This window comes from Brachycentrus maculatus, unplaced genomic scaffold, assembly GCF_059751285.1.
Source record: "Brachycentrus maculatus isolate JH-2025_06_01 unplaced genomic scaffold, ASM5975128v1 h1tg000104l, whole genome shotgun sequence".
In the NCBI taxonomy this organism is placed as follows: Eukaryota; Metazoa; Arthropoda; class Insecta; order Trichoptera; family Brachycentridae; genus Brachycentrus; species Brachycentrus maculatus.
The window spans coordinates 2169989-2194299 of NW_028280858.1; the positions used below are offsets into that span (position 1 = coordinate 2169989).

General features: G+C 32.8%; 1 protein-coding gene across 1 annotated transcript; it reads right to left on the reverse strand.

The window, feature by feature from the left end:
* Positions 1-1427: 1427 nt before the first annotated feature.
* Positions 1428-7688, reverse strand: LOC148310245 (cyclin-dependent kinase 20). Its single transcript, XM_088258867.1, has 5 exons — positions 7236-7688; positions 5302-5490; positions 3867-4103; positions 2773-3000; positions 1428-1635 (listed from the first exon to the last, which is right to left on the reverse strand). Exons 1-5 carry the CDS (start codon positions 7431-7433, stop codon positions 1513-1515), a joined length of 975 nt encoding a protein of 324 aa, XP_088114993.1. The 5' UTR covers positions 7434-7688; the 3' UTR covers positions 1428-1512.
* Positions 7689-24311: the final 16623 nt, after the last annotated feature.

Here is a 24311-nt window from a genome sequence, read left to right on the forward strand (position 1 = left end):
TTTCTAAAATTGGGCTGCAATTATTTTCCTTTTAGTTTTTAAAAGCTATTGTTTTAGTATTGATGTAAACTGGACTGTAATTTAGATATGTTTGAAATGTTTTAGATTGAATTATAAAATATGTACCTATACCAAAAATAAACAAGATTTTCTATTTATTACTTTTACGTATTTTATTTTTTCCTATAAACTGCTAATAAATTTGAAGCTAACCAACCCCGGAAATCCGAAATCCTTGTAAATTGGAACCAAGTTTTGAAGTTATTAAAGAACACACTTGTTTTTTTAAATAATATTTTGTTTCTAAATTGTTCATCTTGGCTTTCCATTTTTCCTTTATTTTCAATCTCTGCCTTCTTGACTAACCCCCCTCCCCCTAACTTACCCCCCTCCTTATTTATAGAACAGTTAATTATTTATTATGTTTTAGTTTACATTTAGATGGAAGCTTAGCTTCCGAAACTAGTCTTCAAATAAACTCAAGTGTTTTCTTTAATAATTTCAACACGTCTTACCACAAAGTAAATGCCGAAACAATAAATGATAAGTTTTGAAGAATAACACATTTATTATTACATTAAATTATTACGTATAACCTAATTTTGTTATAAAATTATGTAAACGTTAATAAAGTCTACGGTACTATACCTGTATTGCCACCCAAGTACTGTTATTTAATATTCTAATGAACTATACCTGTATTGCTACCCAAGTACTGTAATACTAGTTTGAAATGTAAAAAGCGCGTACAACAAAACTACTGTGCTGTAAAGTGATACGTATGTACTGTATTACAAATTTCTCGGCTAATCCGAACTTATTCAAATCCGAACAGGCCACAGCCCCAATGAGTTTGAATTTGGAGGGTTCCACTGAATTATTGTTTTTTTACATGTTGCCAACTCTAAATTGTTTTGTTTTAGGTAGAAAATAAGACAGAATTTATAAAATTTACTTGTAAACTTTATTAGAACAAATGTTATTAAGGATTATAATGTTACCCCGATTTACCAGGTAGTAATAAATACTAATTTTAAAATTAATATATGTAACTCAGTATTAAGCTCTCACATTTCTAATTATTTTGATTATAACTTTTATTACAAAAACATTGAGTATACAGAAATCAGCAACATTTTGAGTGTGTCCAAATACTTGTTCACAAAAACTGGATTATCTCCAATTACAGGAGTTATTTTCATATTATTTTTTGACATCTCATCAAAGATGAAGAAGAATTTTCTAGTGTTCTAGTGATTCATGAACAAGGTTTCTAAATTGATTCATATATATAGAACTTCCAAGAATTTGAGTAGTGTGGTTGTCAATAATGGGTAGAATTGGTGAATGTTACACGTGTGTAAAGTGATCGCTTAAACCAGCCTATGACGGTCGTAAGCCCCGTAAATGCCCAGACTTCCATATTCTTCTTCATCTTTGATGAGATGTCAAAAAATAATACAGAAATCAGTATTTGGATCTTGAAATTATGGCATAACATGCTGCATTTTATCACTGTCCCATTTTGTTATTGGATTGTTGCCGCATCAAGGAGCGATGGGATTCATTTGGTTTCGGCATTTTATTCAATGGTGCTGGATTGGGCAGAACGGTGAACCAAGTGTGGGCTAGAGCCTTAAAAGAAAACATTTTAAGTTCTTAAAAAAGCTAGAATAGAGAACATCAGTCACCATCTAGCGTACACTAAACGTTTTTTACGTAGCAACTAACGAAACGTGCTAACGGCATGCTAGTACCGACACTAATGTATGGAAGCGAAACATGGAACTGGCAAAGGAAGGATGAAAGCAGAGTGAACGCTGTTGAAATGCGCTCCCTCAGACAAATGTGTGGAAAATCATTGTATGACAGAATTAAAAACGACGATATAAGAAAGGAATGTAAGGCTGAACGAGGAATAATTGAAAAGATTAGGAAGAGTTCTTTGCGGTTGTATGGACATGTAGAGCGAATGGATAGCGAGAGAATGACTAAGAAAATATATGTGGCGAATGTGAGAGGGAAAACAGAACGTGGACGACCGAAAAAGACTTGGCACGATCAGATCAATCAGAACCTAAAATCTGGCGGTGTCAAAAGTCTGCGTAATCGGAGGGCATGTATGACTAGATGTATGGATGTGAAGGAGGCGAGGAGTGTATGTCAGGACAGAAGAGTGTGGCGTTCCATCCTCTCTGCCTACCCCTGCGGGGAAACGGCGTGATGGTAGTAGTAGTAGTAGTAGTAACTAACCAAGTAATAATTATACAATTCTTTATATATTATCTCTTCATAATTTATTTTGGGCCATATTTTTGTTTGCCCTCTTAACTCCGCCGGCAACAAATAAAAAATGGTAGGAACTATGTATTGAGGGTTATACTTCCATATTTATCATTCATTATTGGGACCATCAACCCTTCATTGTGCGTGAATTGGGTATCATAAACATGCACTAGAGAATTTTTATACTTTTTACTAGTTTGTTGCTTCACTATGATATCAATCCACAATGGAATGGACAGTATAGATGTGCAGCAATTTTGTTTTGTCCCTTTGATTGACATATGCAATATAATTGGGTACATTTTTAAAATCTTAATAATTTTTTTATTTCGTCAATATGTAGGAAAATTTATTAATGCCAAAAGCTGTCATAAAAAAATTGAAATCATTGCGACTTGAAAAGAACACCATGGTGGTATATATTTTTAGTAATAGAAGTTTAACAAATAAGTTTCTGGATGCCCAATAGAGACACTTTTATCTTACCGAGTTTGCAGTCATTCTTTTGGTAGAATCATATAATAGGAATCCTTTGACAAAGTTCACTGCTTCATCACAGGCGTTCGGTAGCAACTCTTCCCAAGGAGTGGCTTCAGACTCTGGGAATGTTATTTTGTTGTAATCGGGAAGTGTTGTCAAATCAGGCCAGTTTTCTTTTGTAGGAGTTCCAAGATTATGAAGAACTATAGCTAATTGTTCAATATCAGATTCGCCCTAGAATAGAATTCAACTGTTAGAATTTGTATGTGACTAACTGTACCACTAACTGTACCATGGGACATGGTTGGGATATGTCCTTAGAATGCCACCTGAGAACATCAACCCCTCATGTCTCTTCTTCCAATCCCGAGGATTCCGGCGCCCCGGAAGGCCGCTGACGACCATTCCCGACCATGACCGACTATACTCAGCCAAACTTCGAGACGCCGGACTGACCTGGGAGGAAGCCAAGGAGATGGCGCGTGACAGAGTGACTTGGAGACGTCTCGTGTTGGTCATATGCTCCACCTAGGGAGCGAACATGGAAAGAAGAAGGAACTATACTTGCCCACGCGTTGCTGTGGCTCAGTTTTGTTTTATAAAAAAGAAAGAAAATAGAAAGCACACATCTCTAATATGTTTAATTTCACAATGTTTGTGAAGCAATAGTAATATAAATATTTTGGAAACAACCATGCAATAGAAAACATTAAAAACCCTCAACCGCACCCGATGGTGCATAGGGCACCGCATCATATAAACGAAGTGTTATCTTGATCGTTAACACATGAAGAAAGGTGATGATTCCTCAGCTTGAGATACCAGTCCAGGGTAATATTAAATAAATATTAGATAATATTGAATAAAAAATCACTCATATATGTATTTGACCCTCCCTGGGAATCGAACCCGGGACCACCAGTACGGTAGCCGAGCGTGCTAACTATTACACTATGGAGGCAGAAGCGGATGGTGAATGTCATGTGTATAAAGTGATCATTTTAACCAGCCTGTGACAGTTTGTAAGTCGTATAAATACTTAAACTTCCATAATCTCATTCATCTACGTTCAGATATCAAATTTGCATTTCAATACTAACTGGAAACAAGGGCTGCAAGTTGATCATTTCAGCAAAGATACAACCAACGGCCCAAAGGTCTACGGATTGGTTATAGAACCGAGCTCCGTACAGCAGTTCCGGGGCCCTGTACCACCGCGTTGCCACTTGGTGCGAGTACGGCCTCCGGTTATCGTTCCAGAATAGGCGTGCCAAACCCAAGTCGGCAATTTTCAGGATCCCCTGCGAGTTTATCAGGAGGTTTGCTGGTTTCAGATCCTGGAAACGATTATGTAATAACATACACACATGTAATATAACCGAAGTAAGTTATCAGTTCAATTTCTGAATCAAATTAAATAATTATCAACAGCAAAAAGATCAGTATTTCAATATGAGCTACCCTGGTTTACATCCTTGTAGCTTTATTTATGAAAATTTCATGATTTGGAGTTATATTTACAGGAGTCTCATGAATTGGATTAGCTTTTCAGTTTGTTTGGATCCTTTAAGAATTCTGTATCACTTTATATGATTATACAAGAAAATATGAAGGAATTTATCTGAATAACTGAATAATGGAAGTCTGAAGAAGATAAAACAATATACATTTTTTAGAATGTTAAACCAAGATATTCATTTTATTGCTCAAGCATTTGGCTCAAAAGATTCTCATTTAAGTAAATTCATCTTGGCTTTAATGCTATTTTTTATATCAAGGCAGAATCCTAATAACTTCATATTCAATAAACAGAGTAGGGTTTTTAACATTCTTCTTCAAACTCTTACTCTCATCCAATGGTGCATAGGGAACTGCATCATACTGGAGCAGTGTTATATTGATCATTAATTGATTAATACAAAGGCAAGGTTATGAGTATTGCGTTCCAGTCCAATGGTAAATTTAATAAATATCATGGAGAAAAATCTGTAATATATATTTTGACCCTCCCTAGGAAGAGAAACCAGAGTCTCCATGGTAATGGCAAGGTAGCTAAATACTCTAACTACTCCATTATAAAGGCAGACTCTGAATATTACATACATCACCCCGAAATGACCTCTGAAATTTAAATGTTATTATTTTGCAAAAATGGCTGAGACTCCAGAAAACAGTCATTAGTCAGTTAGGTAAGGATTTAAAATAAAAAAATGTAGCTACCGATACATTTTTATCAATTGAATTAAAATTGGTACTGTAGAATGGGGCTACCTGAACTTTGATGTGTTATTTGAGCCCAGTACAAAAAAAATTAAATCTGTATTTGGTCTGTAGACCAAATACAGATTTATTGTAATAATGAATATATTGTGACAATAAGTGTCACCTGTCAGGGAAACAATGAATCATGTCAATACGTTCATTATTGTAGACCAAATACAGATCTATTTTTTTTTGTACTGGGCTCAAGTAACACATCAAATTTCAAGTAGCCCCATTCTACGATATGTAATAAATTTATAAAAAAGTAAATACCCTGTGCATTATGTTGTGATCATGTAGGTAGTCGACTCCTTTGAGTAGCATCTGAGTGTAAGTTTTTATTTGTGATTCGGTGAGGGGATTCTTCGTGTCTCTTAACATCTCCCAGAGGCCCGATGACATGTACTCTAAGACAAGAATGAAGCTCATTCCTCTTGGAAACACATCAAACAGTTGAACCACCTGAAGACAGATGGAATGAGGAAGGATTTCATAATTTATATCACAGTTCAGTTTGATTAGGTTAGTATAATTTTATGTATTAATTTTAAATCAAACACAGATTTTTTGAGTCTACTAAGTTGTATTTTATTAACAAAAACACATAAAAAATTATATTGTGACAATTGTTTCGCCTTGTTAGGGCATTATCAAACGAATGTTGACATTCGTTTGAGTAGACTCAAAAAATCTGTGTTTGATTTAAAATTAATACATAAATTAAAATGGAGTTCTACAAATTAAGCGCCAAATCAATAAATAGTATAATTTTTTTTATTATCATTTAAATTGTGGATATTTTAGTGTAGTAGGATTTGAATTATAACAAATATTTTGATCTTCCTTCTGTTCCTTCCATCCAAAAAATATGGTCCAAACTACCCAACTAACTATCATACTGCTTCTCCATAGGAGTAGGCAGAGATAATTGAACGCCACACCAATCTACCTTAGCAAACAATCTTCGCCTCTTCCACATTCATGCATCTCCTCATACATAATTACCGATTATTCCTGACCTGACCACTTTCAAGTATTTGAAATACTTGATCATGTCAAGTTTTCCTTGGTCTTCTTCTGCTCCTATTTTCAACTACATTCGCCTCATGGATTTGTTATACTTTTTTTCTTCACCAATTCATCAAAACAATGAGAAAGAAAATAACAATAGGATTGACATGATTTTCACTCCAATGGCTAAGGGTATCGGATATATTTTCGGTAAAAAAAGATCAGGGGATATTAAAGTTTGGGAAACCTTTGTCTAAAGCAGAGGTTCCCCGACCTTTTTGTACTCCAGAGCACATTCTAAAAATATCGGTAGGGTAGCGGGCGCCAACTATTTTTAATCGACTTATTTTTAAGTACTGTCAGCAAAGAAACCACTCATACATACAATATCGCAAACATACGAACGTATTTAATAAACCTAGGCATTAAAAAAATATATAACTAAAAAATTCACATTTTTAGTTAATTTTTATGAAAAAATTCTGTCTGTCAAATAGTGGCATTCACATACGAATCGTTCCGCAGGCGCCATGGTGCTCGCGGACACGGGGTTGGGAACCTCTGTTCTAGGGTATATATTTTTACTATTGAAACCATAGACAAAATTAAAATAACTAACTAACTAACTAACCATCACGCCGCTTCCGCGCAGGGGTAGGCAGAGAGAATAGAACGCCACACCACTCTGTCTTTGCAAACATTCTTCGCCTCTTCCACGTTCATGCATCTCCTCATACATACCCGCCGATTATTCCGACTCCTAACCTGACCACTTTCATGTATATGGCATACCTGATCGTGCCATGTTTTTCTCGGTCTTCCTCTGCTCCTTTTTCCAATTACATTCGCCTCAAAAATTTGTTTTACCGTTCTTTCCTCACTCATTCGTTCTACATGTCCAAACCATCTTAACACGCCTTTCTTAATTTTATCGATAATGCTTATTTCAGCTATTGAGTGCTGTTGGTAAGATGTAAGGTCGAATCCTTATTGAAAGAGTGAGAACCATAACAAAGGACAAAGTGTGGGATGTCCAGAGTGGATTTATGAATGGGAGAGGATGTACGGATCAAATTTTTGCCTTGCGCAACATTGCGCAAAAGTTTTTGGGCAAAAACCAAAAGCTTTTCTGTGCTTTTGTGGATTTGCAGAAAGCGTATGACCGAATTGATAGAACAAAATGAATATGTACTTACATATTTACAATTTATATGTTGAAGAGTTTTAATTTCACGCATTACGTTAAGAGGTATTCCATCATCGAGCGATTTCAAAAGGAGTTTTTTCAAAGCAACTTTTCTCCCAGTTGGTAAATGAATCCCTTTCAAAACAAGGCCATGAGCTCCTTCGCCGATCCGTCCAGTAATTGAATATCTATCTATGTCTTTATCCATGGCTAACTCGTCGTCATGGCAACCGTGTCGAACGTCAACAAACTTGCCAATGCGAATACCTATGGCGATGTTTTATACACGATAATATTAAAGAAAGATTATTTAAATGGACACATTATAATAGTAGGCAATTAGTTAAAATGATTGAGTTAAGCTTAGCCGTTAATATTTTCACATAATGATTGAAAATAGTACACTTCATAATACGAAAACACTGGGAGAAACACAGCAACCAACCACACGACTACGCTTCGAATTCTCACGCTGTTGTAAATAAATGTATGGTTGCTAGGTGATTAGTATATCAATGCTTATTTTAATTTTATACTTCTTCTTCTTCCTCTTCTGTGCGTATCATGTCAGGTCTCCTGACGTCGACTATCACTTGAGAGTAATTGTTCTTGTCTTGGGCAGCTCTGAACAGCGCTTCGACGGTTCTGATCCCCGTCCAATCTCGTATATTCCGGAGCCAGGAGATCTGTATTCTGCCCACACCTCGTCGACCCTCTATTTTGCTTTTTATGATTAGGATATTTTAATCTCTTTAAATGGAAAAGAAAGAAAAGAGAAAGCACACATTTTACATATATTTAATTTCACAATGTTTGTGCGTATACAATATTTTAGCAGCTGTCAAGAAACTTGCTGTATATATTGTAAGAAATATGCTATCCGCAATGAGCAATTATTAGTTTTGAGTATATTGCTGTTACGTTCAACAGATGGCGCTGTGTTACAGAAATAAAAAACAGACTATACCGGACAGTCTGTTTATATTTACATTATTTTAATAATAATGATAATTAATAATATAGTCAAAAAATGAGAAAGTTACCGAAGTTCGAAATACTAACTTTAGAAAGGTTCGAAATACAAACTAGTTCAGATATGACAGACCTGATTAAAATAATAACAAAAAAATAAAATGGGTAAAATTAAATGGTACTCATTCATACTTATTTAGAAATGGTGGTACTTTCATATTTATTGAGTATCACCCTGGACAGGTACCTGAAGCGCAGGGCCGATCAACTTGCCTTCGTACAATTAACGATCAAGAAACACAGCGCCACTATGATGCAGTACCCTATGCACCACTGAAGTTAGAAGAAAAAGATCCTTACTATCCTACCTGCAGACGAACCTTCAAAAATGGAAGCCTTGCATTATTCCTTTTAAAAAATCTTCATAAGAGTTTTTTTTATAAACTACATATGAAGAACAAATGTAAAAGAAGAAGAAATACAGCACATTATTTAATAAAGCCACATACAAATGAATCAGATATTGCAGAAACTTTAAACCACTTTTTGTCGAGATGTATTTTTTGCTCTCGCTTTGTTGTGATACTTTTTAGCATCATTATTCTCAAAGGATTTTTATCAAGTGTCCTTTTTCCGTACCGCGGAAACCATGCAGAATACGAGGAAATAACATTTTCATAAAAAGTTTTTCCCCACGTGACTTCACGGAACTACCCCCCGTGATGCATCAGTCCGCCTCACAGGGTGATTTTATTGTATTTTTTTCATTTTTATATTTCTTTAGTTAATACAAACTATTTTTTACATACACACACACACACACATATATATATATATATATATATATATATATATATATATATGTATATATATATATATATATATATATATATATATATATATATATATATATATAATATATATATATATATATATATATATATATATATATATATATATATATATATATATATATATATATATATATATATATATATATATATATATATATATATATATATATATATATATTTTTTATTTTATTTTTTTTTTAAATTCTTTCAGACTCTTTTCATTCTTCATACATTTAGGCATCTCATCATACATTTTCAAACCCTTATACATTATACAATTTTGCGACTCTGTTTTATGTACTTTTTTTTATTGTTTAATGTTTTCTTGACGGTATAATGTGACTTCACATTTGCGCGTAAAAATAGACACTTAAGGATAAAGTCAATTTTAGAAGAATTACAAAAAAAACATTTCCACATAGATGAAGAAGAATATGGAAGTCTGGGCAAAAGCCCAACGTAAAAACGTTGAGGTGTCAAAAATAACGTAAAAAGATAACTACTAATTGGGATAATCCAGTTTTGTGATTAGTATTTAGAAGTATTTGGACACACTCAAAATGTTGTAAATAAATTAACTGGTAAAATTACAAGCTTAAATGAAAATCGAAAATGATCGAAATCGAAAATCAATAAAAATATTTTATTATAACTTAATTATAATGTCTACCGGTTTAGAAGCCAACCCCTTCTTTATCAAGACTGATTAATACCAAAACACCAAAAGTCTAAATAACACACATGCAACAGAGGACTTAAATTAGATTACTTACAAATATTAGAAATTAAAAAGGCAATTAATAATAATTTACAACTAATAAAAACTCAAATAAACGATTTTTCTCAAAGTCCGTTATTAAATATGTTTCCAATCAATCATTATCCCTGATCTCTTTTGACTGTGACTGCCAATCAACAAATAAATAAAGCCACTTAAGATCTACCCAAGCTCTTTTGCATAACCGTAAAAATATTTTATATTTATAAAATATCCAAATACTTGTCCACAAATCTGGGTTTCCTCAGCTTAGGGTTTTTTTCAAAACTCCTAAGCGAACTTCTAAGGAAAGAAGACTATAGAAGTCTAGGTATTGACAGGTCTTATGACCTGTTACAGGCTGGTAAGTGATCACTTTACACACGTTTTATTTGATCACTAAGATTCAATACTGTTCTGAGGTACCTAAGCCTAATCTCTTGTTATAAAAATGGGAATAAAGTTGTGGTAAAGTGCCCACGTACCAAGAGCTTTTGAGAATACGCGACACTAACCACGGGACCACAACCTGACTCCAACAGATGATGATAATGAACAAATTCTAAATATATCTTTCTTTTTTTACATCCCCGTTTAATACGAAACCCGGTTAATGAGACTACGCGTAATCGAGAGTTCATTGTATTTTATTATCTGTTTCAACTTTAAATGAAGCGAGTGTTGCTAGTAGTAGAGCGATTAGCCGACGGGTCATTTAACTGGCAACCCCAACTCTATAATATTACCTCCATAACAGCGGAATGTGTTCTCCCCTAATTTGTTTTAACGTTATTGAGGCAAGGAATGATTTTTGTGCGACCTTCAGGATTTACATGTTAATTTGTTTCTCTATTAAGTAAATACGTACATAAAAAAGCTAACATCTAAATATTTATTTTGGTACCTACCTCAAATATTTCACATGAATATTTTTTAAATTCTTTTTACAAATTTATCCAGGAAATAAGATAAAAATAATGTTTTTATTCTTAGTAGAAAAAATTTTTAGTCCATTTTTAAATAGTAATTTAACGGCAAGATGACACTGTTTTTTACTCACAATACGCTTTAAAGGACATTTTCATTTTTTATTCCACCTTTATCCGCACCCCAATGGTTCATAGGGCATTGCATCATATAAACGCAGTGTTATCTTGATCGTTAACAAAGGAAGGAAAGGTGATCAGCCCTCCGCTTCAGGCACCAGTCCAGGGTAGTATTGAATACATATTAGAGTGAAAAAATCACTTCAATTTATTTGACCCTCCCTGCGAATCGAACCCGGGACCTCCAGAACGGTAGCCGAGCGTGCTGACCATATCGATATATAACTAGCAATAGGTAATTATAGACCATAGATTTTCGCAATTTTTCTTACCATAACTTGTCATTAACCATAGAAACAGTTATTCAACCATATCCTAAATCTACCACAAACGATTTCTAAGCGACCAAGATATCAAATTGAAATGGCTAGCACGTCTTACCAAATCGAAACAAGTCGAGTAAGAATTAGGTCAAGTTTTAACATTGATCTCGAGTTCCTTGCCGTTAGAACTTATCTAGAAAATTCCCCACTAGAAACAATGACATAAATTTTTGTTACATTATTTAAATATAATAAATTATTTCAATCGATGATTTCTTTATAATTTAATCTGATTTAAAAATGACATTTTTAAAATTTTCTTCAATTCGAGTGATATAATACCATACTTATTTTGGAGGGAAATATTTGATTTCATAGAATAAAACAATAGGAACTGTAGGAACTGGGAGTGCGATTAGGACTCGCAGGGTTCGCATTTAATAGTATGAAGGCTGTTTGGAGATCGGATTTGTACTCGGTGAAGGCCAAATGCCGCCTGTACAATGCCTGCATTGCTTCTGTTCTCTTATACGACTGTGAAACATGGCACCTTACAAGGGCCCAGAGCAGACGTGTACTAAGCTTTGAGAATAGGTGTTTGCGGAGAATCTTAGGCGTTCGGTGGTTTGACTTTGTGAGGATTGAAGAGATAAGGCGTAGGACGCAGCAAATCTTGGTCACAACTGTCGTCAAGAAAAGGCGATTCAGTTGGCTTGGCCATGTACTCCGCATGCCTCCTGAGAGCCTTAATCAAGCTTGCCTCTTTTACAAGGCATCAGGTTCGTGCCGCCCAGGACGACCACTGCTGACAATTCGTCGGCAGTTCTCGTCAGAACTTCAGGACGCGGATCTGACTTGGGAGGATGCAAGCGAGCTGGCAGCCGACAGAAAAGCCTGGAGACAGTTTGTGGACTCCATATGCTCCACCTAGGGAGCGGATATGGTTTAACCATTAATGTAGTTTTTTCCACATGAATTTTATTTGACCGGCAACCGGGTTTCTTCGCAACCGACATCACCAGACTGATGTGAGGCTTCACAAAACTCTATGTTATATATACAACAAGGCAGGGGTTGAAAACCACGATTTTACATATTTTTTCTGACAAAATTAATTTAAATTGAATGAGTTTAAGTATCGCATTATACTAATACTCACATGTAAGTTATGGTAAAGGTTTTAAGAATGATCAGGTAAATGGGGGTAAAGTATTGGGGAGAAAGATCCGCTTAATCGATATTTAATTTTTTTGCAATATGCAATATCTCAACATTAATATATTTAAAAAAAATCTACAGCAGCAACGTTGTAACATGCACCAAAAAGATAAATGTTAAAACTGGTGAGAAAAGAAAAAAATTATAGATCTTTTGCATTTACTCTTAGGTAGGTACCTAACCAATTTTGTAATCATATAATATCATACGAATTTTGTCTCTGGAATTATTATTCTGGCGGTTTTATTTGAATTAAGAATCATACTGATTTTCATGTAAAAGAGAGATCTCTCTCCTCAACTGAGCTGTCGGCGTGGTACTAGATTTACACCTATAAATGGATATGGCTCGTCAAGTTGTGACTTGAATACTAATGGGCATTACACACCCCCTCAGCAGGCCACAGCGTAAAATTAAGAACATAATCCTCTAACTAACCAGTGAAAATTTTCGACGGCGTAAATTTAATTAAAAAATAAAATAAAATGAAATCTTTTCAATTAAAATCTGAGTATTTTAAGCGTTCCTATCAAACCACACCGTAAATAACTAATTAAGAATTGGGAAGAGCAAATACGATTCGGTTTTATGTACCATATGTCGCACGCAAATTGACAAATAGTGTGTTTGTATTTGTAATTCGTAACGCATTTTAGTATTTATTTTTAGACCAGTTTGTAAAAAAGTAATTTAAACCAGCCGTTGATCAGTCGTAAGTCTTGAATGCTTAGACTCTCATATTTGCTCTTTATAAATAGTGACTTCGTTTTTTCGTTTTCTTGTCTTCGTTTCTTGTTTCATTGTCTTCGTTTTGATAAAAAATCCTCGGGGTTTCAAGTGGTATGCAAATTGAATCATGGGAAAAAGTAAAAATTAAAATGATCACTTAAACCCCGTTAAATCCAGTAGTGTGTGAATGATGTGGACACATTCTTAAAACTTTAAAAATATTTTGTACAATTAATAAGTTTTAGTCGCAACGAAATTTTAATAATAAAAATAAAACAAAATTATTACATTGTGGTTAAATCTTAAATGCATTGAGACATTAAAATGCCAAAAATAAATCTGAAAACCAAAAAAGAACACAAAAAAATTATCACTCCCTAACATAAACAAATATGACAGTGAAAAAAATCACATTTATTTATTTTACCCCCCTTGGGAATCGAACCCGGGACCTCCAGAACGGTAGCCGAGCGTGCTGACTATTACACTACGGAGGCGGACATATTTATTCAATATTACCCTGGACTTTTACCTGAAGCGCAGGGCTGATCACCTTTCCTTCATGTGTTAACCATCAAGATAACACTGCGTTTATATGACGCAGTGCCCTATGCACCATTGGGGTGCGGATAAGGGTTTTATTATTATTATTAACATAAACAAAATATAATAAGTGTTAATCCTTCTCCAAGCACAAGAGTTTAGTCTCTATTGGAAAGAAAAGCGTGATAAATTTTATGATTGTAAAGAAATGTGTTAAAAATGAATTAAATTATTAAAAATAAAATCTTGTATGCATACTAAATATAAAACAAAATATAAATTACACTTACCCCATCGACAAGACACACAAGGTGGCTTGGTGGGTGTCTGCAAAAAATGTTAATTATGCTTATAAATTTTTAAATGAATGTATACAGTGCATGTATATATATATATATATATATATATATATATATATATATATATATATATATATATATATATATATATATATATATATATATATATATATATATATATATATATATATATATATATATATATATATATATATATATATATATATATATATATATTTATAAAGTTAACTAATAAATGTTAGAAAAAAGTAAAAGTTACATACATTCGTAGGAATGTCTCATCGAAAATTTAATAATATGATTACATAGGGCCTAAACCTTAAATGCAAAATAATTGTTTTCATCCGAAGAGGCGAGGGAGTGCTTAGCTTCGCACACATAATTTATTGAATAGTAATAATTCGCTCTTTTGACAGTAAGTTTCCCGCGGTTTCGCGCAGAGCGCCAACCGTTGTTTCGGGAAAATTAAACAAAATGTTAGTGCGGAGTCCGCCGCCAGGTGGCCGCGCGCGCCGAGAGCGTAATGGAGTTCGGTAATTAACTTTGGCGGGAGAGCGCAGTCGGCTCCCAAATTCAATTTTCCGCGCCGCTATTTCCCGCCAATATAATGTCCCCATACATCGGTAGGTTAGGAGAAACGGTGTAACCGGTTAGGAGCTTTTCACCGTTCAGCATTAGTTGGCAAAAACGGTTTAAGAGCTTAAAGTTTCTGAATAAAACTTCGGTTCTCGTTGCACTACAACGAAAATCCTATGTGTATATGTGTATGTATGTATGTATATATGTGTGCATGCGTGTGTGTATACATATATATATATACACATAAACTGTATTGTTTTATAAGTAAAATGTAACTTTGTTTTAAAATCATTATTAGTATTTTATAAAAACTTAATTATAGTTTCGGTTCGAAACCGGTTTCGAAGCTAACCGCTTCTTTATCAAGACTGATTAATACTAAAAAACTATCTACTTAAATAAAATTCAAAATATTCTGGCGGTTATGCAAAAGAGCTTGGGTAGATCTCAAGTGATCTTGAATGAAAAGTTTGTCAATGATTAAAAATATTCTAGTTTGAAGTGATTAAAATATAAGCATTATGATATATATAATTTGAAGTACCTACTCATAAAAACGAAAGGAAATACTGATTTGTAATTTTCCACTGTGTATACTGCCACCTGACTGCCAAAAAACGTATTCAATGAAATTGATTTTGAAACTAAGTCGTTTTCAACTATTTTCTATTTATTCCTCCATTCAAACGCATTTTTACTGCACCACTTTTTCAAATAAACTTTTACTAATCCCCTCTTTCAACCATTTGTCGAATGCTGACAAAAACTGTATTTGAAATTATTTACGAAAATTCTAGAATGTATTTTTTTTGATAATGTAATTTCAAGTTTTTTACAGATATTTCTTGGTGGAACTGCATTTTAAAATAGCAACTATGTAGTTAATTCCAATTTTATTTGACCATTAGCCGGGTTAAAAAATTCATGTCGAAAAAAAACATTATGATAATGTAATGTTTTGATTTTTTTATGAATTAATGAATATATTGATGTATAAATAAGGAATATGTAATAACAGCTCATAAAAACCCCGAATAACAGGTTGAAAAATATTTTTTTTGGTTAAACTATGTAATATTTAATACTACGAGTATTTAAGCACTATAGTGCCCTGAAGAACCTGCCAAAATGACAGAAAGACAGTTTTTTTTTGGGGTCAAGGGATCATGCATCCCTTATGTCACTGCGACCATATTATGTCTATTGTGACCTCCCTTTGTATTACAGCTCACTACCAAGACCACTAAAAGACACGTTAATAAACGATTGGGAAGAAAAAATAAAGCGGACTGTGACACTGTCTTAGAAAAATATTTTATGAAAACGAAGTCAGCTGTGGAAGTAGCCGAAGAGTTCGCAAATTTCTTCGAGGAGGGGGATAATAGTCTAACTCATCAATGTGTAATTAAAACTAGCAAGATGGAACTCGATCATAGACCACACTCCATGTAAGTACATTTCGGGCACCTTGGCTCTCGGCAAGTGCCGAGAGCCAAGGTGCCCGAAATCGCAATTATTATAAAATCAATGAAAAACACAAAAACAACAGGTATAGATAACATTAGGATGTACGACATTAAAAAATATAATTTATTTCTAGCTCCTATTATAACTCACCTTATTAATTTAATAATGGACAGTGGTCAAATTCCAGACGAACTAAAATATAGTATAATAAGACCTTTACATAAAGGAGGAGACCACTCATGCGTAAATAATTATAGACCAATTTCATTACTATCGTCAATTGAAAAAATTTTGGAGAAGTATGTATCGATTCATCTAGACGTATATTTGGAAAAATTTGAAATAATAGACAAGTATCAATTTGGATTTCAGAAGAAAAACAGTTGTGATGACCTGCTGCAAAAATTCTCCGATAAAATTAATTGTAGTTTAAATAACTTAAAGCACATTATTGTTATTTTCATAGATTTTACTAAAGCATTCGACACTATATGTCACGCAAAACTGGTCAGTATATTAGAATCAATAGGCATAAGGGGAAAATTGCTAAACTTCTTTAAAAATTATCTTACGGGGAGAAAAATGAAAATCAGAATCAAAAATGTTCTCAGTAAAGACAAAAAATATTTATCTGGAGTTCCACAAGGTTCGATTTTAGGACCAAAACTGTACATAATATATGTCTCACTGATGAAAAAAATATTTAAATATGTAAATAGATTTGTGTTCGCCGATGACACAGCTTTAGTCATAGAAAGTGAAAATCCATTAGAAGCTAAAGAAAAATTACAATATGATTTTAATCAGCTTTTAAAATGGGCGCATGATTTTGGACTCTTAATCAATTCAAAGAAAACTAAATGTATGTTTATTAGTTCACCTCACTTTGCAAACAAATTTGCACAGATAGGTAATATTATTGCACACAATTTTGACTGTTTGCACAATAAAAAGCAACAAAATTGTAGTTGCGATAGGATTGAATTTGTGGGCGAATTTAAATATTTAGGTTTATGTATAGATAATAAGTTCAAATGGGATGCGCATATTATAAAACTCTGTGATCGTCTGCGGGCTCTAGGGAGTACTTTTTATAAGTTGTACTTTATCCTGCCTAAACCAACCTTAAAGATTATATACTGTTCTTTAGTAGAATCCTTAATAAGATATGGAATTAAGTCTTGGGGACATTCGACGAAAACAAATTTAAAAATGGTTCAAAATCTGCAATATTCCATAATCAAAAAAATTGTACCCAGTCATATATATAATCAAAGGGACAATCCAATCTTGTTATATAAACATTTAAAATTACTGCCGGTACGTGGAATATTGTGGATGAGTATCATCGTTGAGCAACAAACTAGACAAAAATATCGAAATCTTCTAGTACACAACCATGATACACGATTTACACAAAACGAAGGTCTGATAGTCCCAAGAATCAACAATAAATATGGAAGTCGAACACTGCAATATATCGTTCCGAACATTTTTAATTTGTTGCCGACGGATGTTAGAGGTCAAAATAAAAGATGGAACAAAGGCAAAATAAAGGAATGGGTAAATGATCAAGAGTTAATTTTATGAACATTGTAAAAAAGATTATATTGTTAATTTTTCTCCTTTTTTGTGTGTATATATTAGGTTAAAATGGTTAAAAAACAATAAAAAAATGTATGCAAAAAGAACTCCACCGACAAGACACACAAGGTGGCTTGGTGGGTCTCTGCAAAATAACTTTTTATTTTTATTTTTAATATATGTTAAAAATTGTGATTTATAAAAAAAAAATAAAAAAAAAAAAAAATTTTTTTTTTTTTTTTTTTCAAAATGTCAAGTATTACACATATTGGGTTTAATAAGGAAAAAAAACACCCTCACAATCAATCAATACCACTGGGTTTACACATACGTAGGAATGTATTATATGTTATGTAAATATATATTGTACTATTACAGGTTCACATTCAATTCAATACGCGCAATTTCATTTGGTCAAAGGACAAAAAAGCATAAACGTATAATACATTTCCATTACTAATACGAGTTTTAACCCAATAAAGGAAGGGAAATAAATACTATTAACAATGAGTTATATTAACCCTTTTGATACTCAGACTTTTTTCTGGCTTTCTTAACGGATATTGTACGTTTCCTTGCTTACATTTCCTAGCTCATTTAACTACGAGTATACGACATAAAGCCTGAGACTTATTGGGTCAATATATATATATATATATATATATATATATATATATATATATATATATATATATATATATATATATATATATATATATATGTATATATATATATATATATATATATATATATATATATATATATATATATATATATATATATATATATATATGTATATATATATATTTATATATATATATATATATATATATATATATATATATATATATATATATATATATATATATATATATATATATATATATATGTATACATAAATATATTTATATGTATATAACTATATCCGTTACTCCTCTATAGTGGTAACCACGTTTGTCTATCACACTGGAGATCCCGGGTTCAATTCACAGAGGGAGTAGGAAAATAAATAAATAAAAGTTTATAATTAAAAAGTAACTTTGTTTTAAAAATCACTATAAATATGATTTTTAAAACAAAGTTACATTTTAATTATCAAATGGAAAATCACAAAGTTAGTGCTTCAAATATAAATTATAAATAAAAGTTTCTTCACTATCAAATTTATTTGTTGATGCGTAAAGCTGATCATTTGAAAATGTATGTCAAATTCTCTAGTAAATTACCAGTGCTAAACAACCGACAGCGAATGTAGTCGCCTTCGTCAATTTTTATTTTATTGCAAATTTGTTGAGATCCTTCGCTTACTTAAAATGGAAATGGATACAAGCTTTAAAAATCACATTATTCTTTTTCTAACATATCTGGACCTAATGGTCCTGCTATGTTAGAAACAGTGAACTGCTGGAAAACTGTCATATTGCCAAGGAAAAAAAGAGATACCCGCACAAGGGTGTCGATCAGTAGCAAAAGGGTTAAATGGTCAATAGATGTTATATAGGATTTGTTTACACGCCCCGTATTCAGCAAACACACTCAATGACGCAAGGAGCATAAATCAAAGGTTAAAAGGTGAAAAAAGAAAAATACCGTAATGATTTCTGCTGACGCCTCGGTCGGACGTTACGGCCTAAGTGGGTGTGTTATGATTAAACTGACCATTTATTTTTGTCTTAAAAACGGGACATATACCAATTTTAACGTAATATAGTGTGTCAAGAAAACACAAATTTTCCATAGTTTTTTTATGTATTAATAAAAAGAAAAGGAATGCTGATAAAGAAAATAAATACTATAAATATGAAAAAAAATATGTTGTTTTATTATTTATTTGACATATAATATACATGACTCACCAGCCTACTGCTGTAGCCATATGCACCGAAATCAATCTAGGATTTATTCAGCAAAGTTATATGAAACGGCTATACTACAAACTATCATCGATTTTTTGCAATTAAAAAAAATTGTCACAGTATGTTACTCTTTTTTTGAAAACGGGACATTTCGACGTTTCGAAAAATTACTTGGGGACAAGCTATCTAAAAACGGGACGGTCCCGTTAAAAACGGGACGTATGGCAAGCGCGGTCCGTCCATACATGCTGTGGATGCTCCGCATCCCTTGCATTTTAGAATAAAAAGATTTAAACTTCTATCCTTAAACAGCAATACTGCAATTTAAATATTTGGATATTTCTACAGCGACCTTAATGTTATTTTTTTTACAAAAACAGCGCTGTACAAAATCATACAATATATTATATTACTATTATAAAAAATATACTATTATTATAAAAGAACGTGCATATATCGTCCCGTCTCAGCGTACGCGCCACGAGCGACACGATACAAAGATCGCGGGCGAGTCTAGGTACACATACATTCTCAAATACTGTGAAACGCGTAAAAAGCACGTAAACAAGCAATACTGGATGCGATTTGTAAACCGCGTGCACAATGTCAGAACCTGAGTTCTTTCCGTGCATACGCACTGAGTGAGACCCGCAAGCCAACATCCATATCAACTGTATACGATATTAATGACAGCATCCGACGTACAAAAAACGTCTTTAATACTAATGTGTATAATGAACCGAATCACATACTCTATTGGATTGTTCTTAGTGATACTTTTGAGATTGAAGACTGAAGTTAAACTGTTATTGAATATTATTAACCTGCGATTTACTTAATATTGGAGATAACTTATTTATATTTGATATCTACTACGAAGTAAAATGTTTATATTCTTAATTTTTTTCTCTTTTTTGTGTCTATATTAGGTTAAAATCGTTAAAAACAATAAAAAAATAATTAAAAAGGAACTCCACCGACAAGACGCACAAGGTGGCTTGGTGGGTTTCTGCAAAATTTCTAAATATGTATAAATTGTGATAAATGTATACAAATAAAAAAAATAGTAAGTACTAGTATAAACATTTGATGTCCAGCATTCCTTCTACAAAAAGTCACCGACCGCCACTGACGTATGGTCACTTTAGTTATGATGGATGATTGGGCGAACTAATAGGTTTCCCACAGCCTCTGTTAGCCTCAGGCTGTTTGTCATCTAGATTCAATATCTTTTCTGATCATATTTCAATCGCCAACAGACCCAATCGGAGTTGAAAATTCGCTACAAAATTCGTTTCGCTCCGTGAATTATAATCGCAATGGCAGCCCGAAAAAAGTAATCCGGGCGAAATTCGCGTTTGACGCTTTGTTTGTTAATCATTTACAAGTACGTGTTTCTGGTTATTTGAAGCATTTCACAGCGGCGAGTTGAATGAGTAAACGTATAGTTACAACAATTAAAATACTTTTCGTTTGTACCGTGTTCATTTTTTTTGTAAAAAATATAACTATGGACCGCTCAATACATGATTTTAAAAAAATATACATATTTTACTTGTTAAATACAACATTTTTACAAATACATATTTACATTGTTTTTTTGTAAAAACCCATCTATAGTAATAATTACATACTAATATTTTTAATGAAAAATAACTACATACTACATTATAATATTTTGTTTGTACACTCCGTTTGTTCTCAGATATTTTACCTCTTTTTATATTATATTTTTTTATTTTTAAATTATTTATACTTTAATAAATTTCATTATTTAAAAATAAAATAGAGGTAAAACAACTGTGAACATAGTGCCCTTTTTCTTGTAGATTTTTATTTTATTTTTAACGTGAAATATGTATGGTTTCATATCTTGCTTCTTCTTACCCTCATTCGTACCCTATGGTGCATAGGGTACTGTGTCAAATTAGGACAAGTCCAGGGTAATATTAAATAAATATTAAAGTTTAAAAATCATTTATATTTATTCGACCCCCCCTGGGAACTGAACCCAGGACCTCCAGCATTGTAGACGAGCGTGCGGACCATTTCACTACGGAGGCGGACAAAAACCCGGCTATTTACAAGATTTATATCTTGTCATAAGCTGGTTAAGTGATCACTTTACACACGTGCAACATTCACCATTCTAACCATGAACCCAGATTTGTGCACACGTATTTGGACACACCCAGTATATTGTGAATAAAAAAAACTGGCCAAATTATAAGCTATGATATAATCCATACGTCACTTCATGTGCGAGACGAGACTATAGTTGCTTTGAGTAAGCTTTTATTCAACAGAAAATCTTTTATTTTTCAATGTATGCCAGATCCTAACCGAATTATTTTATACATTGTGAGATGCCTGAAAACATGATTTTATTTTTTTATGAAGCTAATAATTTTATCAGTTATTTTATTCACAAAATTTCTGGGCGTGTCCAATTCCCTGTTTACTAATCAGGATTTCTCCACTTAGTTAGTTATTTTTACAATTTTGCGAATATTTATATTAACACCCCTGGGAATCGATCCCGAGATCTCCATGAATGGAAGTTAAACGCAGCAACTATCGAGGCGGGCGGTTCCGTATAACGCATGTGTAATCCTTTTGTTACACAAATGTAGTGTTTGTATACGTATGTATCTAAGCATTAGGAATTAGGAAGGAACTTGTTTACCTACCATCGAAGCGAAGTCCGTAACTCCACTAGGAGTATCTACAGAAGTACTTGCGTTTCCTGTTGAAGTTGGAGTTTCCGGTTCAAATTTCCTGAAACATAATATAATAATGCTCTTTTCGTATTTCAGCGAGCCGGATATGCACGAATTGCGAAATTTTGTATTTCCTAAAAAAAACTTCAGTCAAGAAATAAAAATTCACAAAATGTACACATTGTAAGTTAACAAAATGTTATCTAATTAATTGATTCGGCAGCTACTTTGAGGTAATATGTATATATTTTTAATTTAATTTTTACTCGGTAAATACCACTATTTAAAAAAATCTATTGTGATACGTATTTCGATGCATTCCGCATCATTTTCGACTTATCAAAATGATACAGAATGCATCGAAACACGTGTCACAATAGATTCTAAGAAATAGGTATTGTTTACCAAGTAAAATTAAATTTACCATGTATTTTAAATATTGAAATCAAACACTGATTTCACTATACAATGTTAGTATAGTAATGATATTTAAAATATAAATATGGAGTTCTACAAATGAATCACCTAATCATAAATAAGTATTACTCATTAACCAAATAGCTAACTCAACGAGCAGTTCATATTGGAGTTTTAATACCAACCCTAATTGTAAAGACTGAAAAATTCTCCGGAGAATCCCGAGATTTTTCTTAAACGAAAAGAATTATTTTTAAAAGAATATCAATTAATGAAAGAATACCTAACTCAAAGAAACTCTATTTTCTGCATAACAGATTTTACCCCCTTACTATTCACCCGGAAAGCAAATAGCAGCGCAAAGGAAAACAGGTTTATGTTTCAATGAAAATATAAAGTATTTTTTACCAAGTGAAAAATGAGTTGTAATTAAGGAACAGCGACAAAGTCTGCAATCAAATTAAACCCAACAGGGCTTAGTAAAGCGAGATAAAATGGTATTTTCTCAATGATTGCACTAAATAACGAAAATTCACTATTTCAAAATGTGTTTAGCTACCGTGCTGGAGGTCCAGGGTTCGATTCCCAGGAAGGGGGGGTGAAAATAAATATTGATGATTTTACACTCTAATATTTATTTAATACTACCCTGGACTGGTCACTTAAGCGCTGTATCATTTTCGACATATCAAAATGATACAGAATACATCGAAACACGTGTCACAATAGTTTATAAGAAATAGGTATTGTTTACCAAGTAAAATTAAATTTTGTATAAAAAGTTGTATATATCCTGTAACTCATTGTTACCGTGGTGATTAGTTGGTGTGCCGCGGAAAAACGTCTAGTTTAGTGAAAATAACACAATTGCTCCAAATTTTGTTTGCCTGTGCTCAGTTAAGATGGCTCACATTTCGCATTAAACATAATATATTAAAAATGTTACCATAATGTGGTAAATATGCATCTCAATTTCTTAATTTGGTAAGTGTACCTTGAATAGAAAAAGTTTGCGGAACACTGCTGTAACTATATTTTATTTATTGTTTCGGCATTAACTTTGTGGTAAGACATGTTACAATGATTAAAGAAAACACTTCGTTTTTTACCACTTGAGTTTTATTATAGACTACATGTTTCAGAAGTTTAACTTCCATCATTCAGAGTTATTATACAGACCTGAATGATGGAAGTTTAACTTCTGAAACATGTAGTCTATAATAAAACTCAAGTGGTAAAAAACGAAGTGTTTTCTTTAATCACTGCTGTAACTAACGATTTTTTTCACATACGAGTTCTCGAGACCATCTATGTTCAATTTGGGTAAGTTAAGAAACAAAATTATCAAGCAGAGGCCTTCATTCAAGATTCTTCTTGAATTATTTTACATACTGGGAGACGTTTTAATAACATGATTTAAAATTCTTATTAAACATGTATTTTGACCAGTAAATCAGATTTTATGATTATTCCAAACAAATAAACATTCAGAATGAAATACACATGACTCAGAATCCTAATGGCTCTCAACTAAAATTAATAATAATAATAATACCCTTATCCGCACCCCAATGGTGCATAGGGCACTGCGTCATATAAACGCAGTGTTATCTTGAACGCTTACACATGAAGGAAAGGTGATCAGCCCTCCGCTTCAGGTACCAGTCCAGGGTAATATTGAATAAATGTGACAGTGAAAAA

Bases quoted from the DNA above. Each gene is read 5' to 3' on its own strand.
- LOC148310245 (XM_088258867.1), bottom strand. From the start codon at position 7,433: ATGGATAAAGACATAGATAGATATTCAATTACTGGACGGATCGGCGAA. The intron at 4,104-5,301 runs GTATTTACTTTT...AATCGTTTCCAG, and splicing joins ATCACAACATAATGCACAGG to GATCTGAAACCAGCAAACCT. The intron at 1,636-2,772 runs GTAAGATAAAAG...TTTTCTTTTAAG, and splicing joins AAAGAATGACTGCAAACTCG to GCTCTAGCCCACACTTGGTT.